Source organism: Anopheles stephensi, chromosome 3, assembly GCF_013141755.1.
Source record: "Anopheles stephensi strain Indian chromosome 3, UCI_ANSTEP_V1.0, whole genome shotgun sequence".
In the NCBI taxonomy this organism is placed as follows: Eukaryota; Metazoa; Arthropoda; class Insecta; order Diptera; family Culicidae; genus Anopheles; species Anopheles stephensi.
Window position 1 is genome coordinate 71,515,389 of NC_050203.1, and position 9,038 is coordinate 71,524,426.

The 9,038-nt window shown below is 48.6% G+C and overlaps 5 protein-coding genes across 18 annotated transcripts in view; 4 read left to right on the forward strand and 1 right to left on the reverse strand.

The window, feature by feature from the left end:
• Positions 1–123: 123 nt before the first annotated feature.
• LOC118513270 lies at positions 124–1,086 on the forward strand. Its single transcript, XM_036058837.1, has 2 exons — positions 124–364; positions 435–1,086. Exons 1-2 carry the CDS (start codon positions 359–361, stop codon positions 912–914), a joined length of 486 nt encoding a protein of 161 aa, XP_035914730.1. The 5' UTR covers positions 124–358; the 3' UTR covers positions 915–1,086.
• Positions 1,087–2,772: 1,686 nt separating this feature from the next.
• Positions 2,773–9,038, reverse strand: part of LOC118514290 — a 163,555-nt gene continuing 157,289 nt past the window's right edge. For 10 of the 13 annotated variants that reach the window (XM_036061046.1, XM_036061043.1, XM_036061044.1 and 7 more), the window contains 3 exons: positions 8,297–8,470; positions 5,617–5,790; positions 2,773–3,086 (listed from right to left, as the gene is read on the reverse strand). In XM_036061046.1, the coding sequence (XP_035916939.1) occupies positions 2,830–3,086; positions 5,617–5,790; positions 8,297–8,470 (605 nt within the window). In that variant the 3' untranslated portion in view covers positions 2,773–2,829. Of the gene's footprint in view, positions 3,087–5,381; positions 5,791–8,296; positions 8,471–9,038 lie in introns of those variants that run through there. The other 3 variants (XM_036061050.1, XM_036061048.1, XM_036061047.1) reach the window with 3 other exon arrangements.
• On the forward strand, positions 3,548–6,985 carry LOC118514307. 2 transcript variants are annotated; one of them, XM_036061090.1, is made up of 3 exons: positions 3,548–3,669; positions 3,739–4,047; positions 6,728–6,985. In XM_036061090.1, exons 1-3 carry the CDS (start codon positions 3,664–3,666, stop codon positions 6,914–6,916), a joined length of 504 nt encoding a protein of 167 aa, XP_035916983.1. In that variant the 5' UTR covers positions 3,548–3,663; the 3' UTR covers positions 6,917–6,985. The 2 variants fall into 2 exon arrangements, with proteins under 2 accessions (XP_035916983.1, XP_035916984.1); XM_036061091.1 differs by lacking the exons at positions 3,548–3,669; positions 3,739–4,047 and adding an exon at positions 6,332–6,376 and having other exon boundaries at positions 6,446–6,985.
• Positions 4,490–5,181, forward strand: LOC118514313 (adult cuticle protein 1-like). Its single transcript, XM_036061097.1, has 2 exons — positions 4,490–4,550; positions 4,628–5,181. The coding sequence occupies exons 1-2, from the start codon at positions 4,545–4,547 to the stop codon at positions 5,117–5,119; spliced, it is 498 nt and encodes a 165-aa protein (XP_035916990.1). The 5' UTR covers positions 4,490–4,544; the 3' UTR covers positions 5,120–5,181.
• LOC118514312 (adult cuticle protein 1-like) lies at positions 7,166–7,861 on the forward strand. The gene is made up of 2 exons (XM_036061096.1): positions 7,166–7,230; positions 7,308–7,861. Exons 1-2 carry the CDS (start codon positions 7,225–7,227, stop codon positions 7,797–7,799), a joined length of 498 nt encoding a protein of 165 aa, XP_035916989.1. The 5' UTR covers positions 7,166–7,224; the 3' UTR covers positions 7,800–7,861.

The window sequence follows — 9,038 nt, forward strand, 5'->3', positions numbered from 1 at the left end:
GGCGTTATCAATCAATTAGACTTTCCGCCAGCTTGGGCGCTGGTGTGCAGGTGCGCTACAGGTTGGGTGCTACTAATTCTAGCTTTCTCCCAGTTGTTCTCGGACGGAGCGAGTGACAGGTGTTGCTCGTTCTCGGTGCCCAGATTCTTGGATAATTGACTCCTCTAATGCTTGAGTTACGCTTGAAGGCGCACAGCTTCAACTGGCTATTGCATTGTCGTGCGTTACCGCGTGAAGGTCTTGAAGGTCCCCGGCAGCTTTATAAAACCACCTGCAATGAGTGAGGGCGACCGTAGATCGTGTCCAGCAGTGCCTCAAGAACCTTCCCCAGGAAAAGATCCCAAGCGTACAGATCGTCATGAAGGTAGATCGCGAGCGAATTCCGCAAGGAACACAACACTCTAACGATATTATCAATTCTTCCAATTCCCTAGTCGTTTGCTGCACTTGCTGTTGCTGTTATGGGTGTTGTGGCACTCGCCGAGGCAGGAGTCATTGCGCCCTACACCGGCTTGCTGCCCCATACCGTACACGATACCGGTGCTTACTACGACGATCACTATGCATCGCTGGCGTACGCAGCTCCCGCCTATGCCGCACCGTATGCCGCCTACTATGGCAACCCGTCCGGTACGTACAGCTACTGGGGCTCGCATGGACCGACCGTAGTGCAGGAAAATGCCGCCAGTCTACCGGTTCCGGTTCATGGAGCCTATCCGTACGCGCCATACGCATCGCTCTACGGTGCCTACGGGCCGGTGAAGACGACCGTCGTCCAAACAAACGTAGCCGGTAGCCTGGCGAATCATTGGGGATATCCGGCTGTTTACGGTGGGGCGTACGGCTATGGACATGGATACGGATACAACAAGTACCTTGCTGGTGCTGCACCAGTAGCAAAATATCTGCTCTAAAGACCATGTGAGAACAATCCGTTTTAAATAAAAAACAATAAATCGTTACCCCTACGACCCCAAAAAGCTGGTATGGTGCTTGACTGAGAACAATGAACTATATTACTCGGTGCGGAGCTTTGCATTCATATAGGGGAATATTGCATACCATTGGGGGAGATATACAACGCTATTATGAAATTTTACAACCCGTTGAAAATTTTCTGAAGATTGGTTTGGTTGAAGATTTTTGCGAACTCTGCGTCACACGTTTCACCACTTATGTCCTAAGATTTTAGTTAAAATTTATAGGCTTAACTATACGTTATTCTATCAAATAAAATAGTTAAGACACATTACACGCTTCCCTGCTCGAAAACCAACTAAAGATGGATCCTCTGAGAGTTGCATTAAGTCTAGTAAGCTTATTGGCGTCCTTTTACATAATCTCCTCAAACACAATTATTTAATTGTAAGTCCGTTTATCTCCACTTTTCCATCCATCATTTTTATCACGTCACTTGACACAAATCCTCCAAGGATTCTAATAGAGTTCAAGGCTATTGCTCTACTTCGCCAGCTTCTTGCAGTACATTCCAATTAAGCCAATCGTATCACACTCGCGCGAATAATTGCAACTGAATTTAAATCACATCATTAAACGCCATATCGCTTTACTAACTCTCTCTCTCTCTCTCTCTCTCTCTCTCTCTCTCTCTCTCTCTCTCTTTCTCTCTCTAGCTCTTCACCATCGATCCCCAACAAAGTCCACTCATCATGCGACAGCACATTAAAGTAATCATTCTAATTTGACGCATTCCTCCGCTCTTCTTTCGCCCTTCGCTTGAGCTGTCGTCGACTGTTTGAAGTCTTAATCCACATCCGTACCCAGCTCATTAGCCGATAGGATTCCATTTTTCCACTTGCTACAAATAAATCCTCTCGCTACACCAGCAATCCCTTCGCGAGAAGATTAAGAAAAGCGAGAGTCGCTTCGATGTGCAAAACCCACACAATCGATCGATTTCGTAAATCACCTGACAGTAAGAGCGGAAAGGATTGAACTTTCATTTGCATAAACCTTTTGCCACAAATGGGCGTCCGGCTGCCCGGTGCTCCTCAGCTGACCCGGCAGCGTGCCTTACCAGATCGACCGGGGTCCGCCTAGAACCGACGCGCGTTACCGTTGATAAATGGTAATCAATCAACGACAGCCACTGCATCGGCTTACAGCTGGCGAGGTATGGCGCTTGACGTAAAACACACCCATTCGATGTAATCTCTCGCCTGTTGGCTGCGCCGCACTTTGTGATGATGACGACCGATGTGCAATGTGTTGTGTTGTGCCTGCATGAACAGCACCGTTGACCGAGCAGTGGGAAGCACGGGGACAGCAACAAATTGCAGGTTCCACCGAACTGGCGGCATTTGGAAGATTAATGTTTCGATAGACAGAACGGTAACAAGCATTCCGGGCTACTTCCCAGGTGTTATTTCTTTGCGATTGTTTCGTTTTGCGGAAGGTGAAACCTTTTGTTGAGTAAAGCAAGGTAAATAAAGAAATTTTCAGCAATATTATCAAAAGATTGATGAAACATTACAACTTATAGATAAATATATAAAAAAAAGATAAAAGATAATAATATAGTAACAAAATAACCAAACCTGACAATACGGCATCAAGCCGTCATAATTTAAAAAAAAACAAAAAAAAAAACAACCAAACCGTTGAAATAAATCAAATTGTAACCTTGTGTAACCTCATGAGAAAATTCCACAATTCATCTCCCAACAAATCAAAGACACTCGTAAAACCATAATTTAAAAAAATCAGCGGAATTTTCTAACAATTGTCCTAACCTGCTAAGACAAAATACGCTTTTTACCAAGTTCCAAACCAATCACTATATTTACAATATTTAGACAATCTGTCCACTTAAGCAACAATAGACTTCTGGTTGACTAGATGTCCTGGGAGAGGGGCCACATGGACGGCTCCCGGATTGGCAGCAACGTACTTCACAGCATGAGCCTGGACTGGGAGGTAGTTGTTGTATCCGTAGCCATATCCGTGACCCAGACCGTATCCGTGCTCCACACCGTATCCTCCATACAGACCCAGAGGGCTGACCGTCTTCAGGGTGTTGACGTTGGCCTGAACCACAGTCGGAGCGACCTTGGCGCCGTAGTATCCTCCATACAGACCGTTGTTGTAGACAGAGTACGGAAGAGCGGCCGAGTACGGGTAGGACAGTCCATGATCCAGCACCGAGGAGTATCCCAGTCCAGCGAGTCCAGAGTAATGGCCCAGTCCATCATAGCCGTTCAGGCCATAGAGTCCTGAGCTGTAGGAGTACGGAAGGACCGACTGCACACCTGGCAGGTATGATCCATAGGAGACAGTGGCCAGAGCCAGGACAGCGATCGCGATGAATCCCTGGACATTGAAACAAATCGATTCCCTTGCTATCAGTATCAATAAATACGACAAATGCTACCACAAAACTCACCTTCATGTTTACAGTTGAGTGCTCCGATTGATTGGATTTGATCGCGAAAACGTTGCAAGTGAACTGTGATCGTTTGACCCAAATATCGTGTTTTATAACAAACCCAAAGCGACACATTTTCCACCCGAAAACCGGCCTTGACGATGGAGTTTTCCTTTCGATTTACTCTTCCGGTAGGTGGCGCTATAAAATATGCGCCCATCGACGATATTGGCATCAGTATTCGCACAGCACTTCTATCAACAACAACATCCATCAAAATGAAGGTGAGCTTCTTGTGACAATTCAAGTATACTTGATCATAACTCTTCTAACGATCATCTCGTGTTTTCCAGTTCTTCATTGCAATCATGGCTGTGGCGTTCGTCGCTGCGTCCGAGGCCTCGTACCTGCCATACGCTGACGATCTGTCCTACCAGAGCTACGGTTATGGACTTCCTCTCTCGAAGGTGGTCGTCGGCTCGTCGTACGGTCTGCCAGCAGCTGTGGACAAGTACTCCTACCCATCGTACTACAGTTCCTATCCGGCCGTGAAGAAGGTGGTCGAATATCCGTCGGTTGCTCCGGTGCTGGCCACCAAGGTCGTTGATAACAGCTACGGACTGGGATACAACAAGCTGGTGTCCCCGGTCGTCGCCACCAAGGTCGTCGATAACAGCTATGGCCTAGGATACAACAAGCTGGTGTCTCCGGTCCTTGCCAGCGGTTACGGTCTCGGATACAACAAGCTGGTGTCCCCAGTCGTCGATAATGGCCTGTATAACTATGGCGGCTACGGACTGGGATACAACAAGTACCTGTCGGCCGCTCCAGTTGCCAAATATGTGTTGTAAATGTGTAAATAATATTGTTTTAATAAACCGGCTCCGGCTCCGATCCATGACGTATGAATGTTAACCCAAGCCATGTTTCCTCGTTGTCTTTGTTCGATCGTTCGTCGTGCATTTTGGAGAAGTGCGTTCGTTTTTTGTGTTGCATTTTTTGTGGATCTAGTTTGGCCATTCACTTGGGATTAGATTCGCGACCGTCCGCTGCTTCTGTTGGTATAAAAAGACATCTCTGCTCTCGTATCAATCAGAACTTGAACGATCTTCGACTCGATCGCATACCAGCATCAATCCCAAACCTCCAACCAGCAATCATGAAGGTAATTGAAGGACTTCTCAAGCCTTCGGGAGCGATTCATCCCTGACTAACCGATCATTTCTTCCTGTCCATCCGCAGTGCATCGCAGCTGTAGTCATGGTGGCTCTGACCGTCGTCGCTGAGGCTGGTATTGCTCCGGTGTCGGTGGTCTACTCCGCTCCCGAGACGACCGTCGTCCAGCAGAACGTGGCTCCGAAGTACGTCACCGCTTACGCTGCCCCGGCCGTTACCTACGCCAGCCACGCCAGTGTCGCTCCGGTCGCTGCCTATGCTGCCCCAGTTGCCACCTATGCTGCCCCGGTTGCTACCTATGCTTCTCCCATCTCGTACGCCGCTCAACGCACTGTTGTCCAGACTGCCCCTGTTGCCTATGCTGCCCCGACTGCCTACGCTTACGATCAAGGAAACTACGTCCAGGCCGTCCAGGCTGTCCCGACCGTCTACGCTCAGGTCCAGAAGGAAGCTCGCTATGTGGCCGCCAACCGTGGTGCTATCCATGAGGCTCCTCTGGCCGGACACGCCGTCAACCAGCAGTCGCTGAACGTTGAGCCAGCACCCGGAACTCTGTAAACCTAATTTATTGCCATAATAAAAGCCCTGTGACACGGATTGAATGGTCCTGAACAAATGTACAACATGATTCGTTTGTGAGGTTTTGTTTTCTGCAACAAGCATTCTGCAAAACTGATAGCATTTTTACTTGCAGAGTGTGGCTGTTTCGCCAATATTTAACCAAACTCGATAGTTTAAGTATTTATAAAATCTTTGAAGTCTCAAAGAAATTTGCAAAAGCTTTCAGACTTTTAGGTTAACTTTTGCTGAAGATAGAGTATGTGTTTTGATAAAACTCTTTGTTTATTTACACATGCTTGTCCAGTTGATCGTTCTCACATTCATTTACGCCACAATCGACTTCTGGTTGACTAGATGTCCTGGGAGAGGGGCCACATGGACGGCTCCCGGATTGGCAGCAACGTACTTTGCAGCATGAGCCTGGACTGGGAGGTAGTTGTTGTATCCGTAGCCATATCCGTGACCCAGACCGTATCCGTGCTCCACACCGTATCCTCCATACAGACCCAGAGGGCTGACCGTCTTCAGGGTGTTGACGTTGGCCTGGACCACAGTCGGAGCGACCTTGGCACCGTAGTATCCTCCATACAGACCCAGAGGGCTGACCGTCTTCAGAGTGTTGACGTTGGCCTGGACCACAGTCGGAGCGACCTTGGCGCCGTAGTATCCTCCATACAGACCGTTGTTGTAGACAGAGTACGGGAGAGCGGCCGAGTACGGGTAGGACAGTCCATGATCCAGCACCGAGGAGTATCCCAGTCCAGCGAGTCCAGAGTAGTGGTCCAATCCATCATAGCCGTTCAGGCCATAGAGTCCTGAGCTGTAGGAGAACGGAAGGACCGGCTGCACAGCTGGCAGGTATGATCCGTTGGAGACAGCGGCCAGAGCCAGGACAGCGATCGCGATGAATCCCTGGACATTGAAACAAATCGATTCCCTTGCTATCAGTATCAATAAATACGACAAATGCTACCACAAAACTCACCTTCATGTTTACAGTTGAGTGCTCCGATTGATTGGATTTGATCGCGAAAACGTTGCAAGTGAACTGTGATCGTTTGACCCAAATATCGTCCGCTTTTATAACAAACCCAAAGCGACACATTTTCCACCCGAAAACCGGCCTTGACGATGGAGTTTTCCTTTCGATTTACTCTTCCGGTAGGTGGCGCTATAAAAGATGAGAACATCGACGATATTGACATCAGTATTCGCACAGCACTTCTACCAACAACAACATCATTCAAAATGAAGGTGTGCTTCTGGGAAAAATTCAAGTATACTTGATCGTCACTTTTCTAACGAACATCTCATGTTTTCCAGTTCTTCATTGTAATCATGGCTGTGGCGTTCGTCGCTGCGTCCGAGGCCTCGTACCTGCCATACGCTGACGATCTGTCCTACCAGAGCTACGGTTATGGACTTCCTCTCTCGAAGGTGGTCGTCGGCTCGTCGTACGGTCTGCCAGCAGCTGTGGACAAGTACTCCTACCCATCGTACTACAGTTCCTATCCGGCCGTGAAGAAGGTGGTCGAATATCCGTCGGTTGCTCCGGTGCTGGCCACCAAGGTCGTTGATAACAGCTACGGACTGGGATACACCAAGGTCGTTGATAACAGCTATGGCCTAGGATACAACAAGCTGGTGTCTCCGGTCCTTGCCAGCGGTTACGGTCTCGGATACAACAAGCTGGTGTCCCCAGTCGTCGATAATGGCCTGTATAACTATGGCGGCTACGGACTGGGATACAACAAGTACCTGTCGGCCGCTCCAGTTGCCAAATATGTGTTGTAAATGTGTAAATAATATTGTTTTAATAAACCGGCTCCGGCTCCGATCCATGACGTATGAATGTTAACCCAAGCCATGTTTCCTCGTTGTCTTTGTTCGATCGTTCGTCGTGCATTTTGGAGAAGTGCGTTCGTTTTTTGTGTTGCATTTTTTGTGGATCTAGTTTGGCCATTCACTTGGGATTAGATTCGCGACCGTCCGCTGCTTCTGTTGGTATAAAAAGACATCTCTGCTCTCGTATCAATCAGAACTTGAACGATCTTCGACTCGATCGCATACCAGCATCAATCCCAAACCTCCAACCAGCAATCATGAAGGTAATTGAAGGACTTCTCAAGCTTTCGGGAGCGATTCATCCCTGACTAACCAACCATTTCTTCCTGTCCATCCGCAGTGCATCGCAGCTGTAGTCATGGTGGCTCTGGCCGTCGTCGCTGAGGCCGGTATTGCTCCGGTGTCGGTGGTCTACTCCGCTCCCGAGACGACCGTCGTCCAGCAGAACGTGGCTCCGAAGTACGTCACCGCTTACGCTGCCCCGGCCGTTACCTACGCCAGCCACGCCAGTGTCGCTCCGGTCGCTGCCTATGCTGCCCCAGTTGCCACCTATGCTGCCCCGGTTGCTACCTATGCTTCTCCCATCTCGTACGCCGCTCAACGCACTGTTGTCCAGACTGCCCCTGTTGCCTATGCTGCCCCGACTGCCTACGCTTACGATCAAGGAAACTACGTCCAGGCCGTCCAGGCTGTCCCGACCGTCTACGCTCAGGTCCAGAAGGAAGCTCGCTATGTGGCCGCCAACCGTGGTGCTATCCATGAGGCTCCTCTGGCCGGACACGCCGTCAACCAGCAGTCGCTGAACGTTGAGCCAGCACCCGGAACTCTGTAAACCTAATTTATTGCCATAATAAAAGCCCTGTGACACGGATTGAATGGTCCTGAACAAATGTACAACATGATTCGTTTGTGAGGTTTTGTTTTCTGCAACAAGCATTCTGCAAAACTGATAGCATTTTTACTTGCAGAGTGTGGCTGTTTCGCCAATATTTAACCAAACTCGATAGTTTAAGTATTTATAAAATCTTTGAAGTCTCAAAGAAATTTGCAAAAGCTTTCAGACTTTTAGGTTAACTTTTGCTGAAGATAGAGTATGTGTTTTGATAAAACTCTTTGTTTATTTACACATGCTTGTCCAGTTGATCGTTCTCACATTCATTTACGCCACAATCGACTTCTGGTTGACTAGATGTCCTGGGAGAGGGGCCACATGGACGGCTCCCGGGTTGGCAGCAACGTACTTCGCAGCATGAGCCTGGACTGGGAGGTAGTTGTTGTATCCGTAGCCATATCCGTGACCCAGACCGTATCCGTGCTCCACACCGTATCCTCCATACAGACCCAGAGGGCTGATCGTCTTCAGGGTGTTGACGTTGGCCTGGACCACAGTCGGAGCGACCTTGGCGCCGTAGTATCCTCCATACAGACCCAGAGGGCTGACCGTCTTCAGAGTGTTGACGTTGGCCTGGACCAAAGTCGGAGCGACCTTGGCGCCGTAGTATCCTCCATAGAGACCGTTGTTGTAGACAGAGTACGGAAGAGCGGCCGAGTACGGGTAGGACAGTCCATGATCCAGCACCGACGAGTATCCCAGTCCAGCGAGTCCAGAGTAATGGCCCAGACCATCATAGCCGTTCAGGCCATAGAGTCCAGAGCTGTAGGAGTACGGAAGGACCGGCTGCACAGCTGGCAGGTATGATCCGTTGGAGACAGCGGCCAGAGCCAGGACAGCGATCGCGATGAATCCCTGAAGTAGTTTGAATCATCGTTATGATTGTTTCTTGACTTTTCTATAATTATATTTACCTTCATGTTTGTTTGAGTGCTCTTGCCAATTACTTGTCTTCACACAAGAGACGGTGGATATGAACTGTGACTACAGGATTCCATTTGGCTGTTTTTATAGCAAATTTGTTAAACTTCAATACTTTTACGACTTGTTCAATGGACTCTCCTAAGCTGTGACAGAGTATTTCGTCCTTGTGGTTGCCAATTAAGCCAATAAACTTTACCTTGCATTTACTTCTTCACCGGCTCAAATGTATTCAAGCGTGACTAAATGTTATTTAAC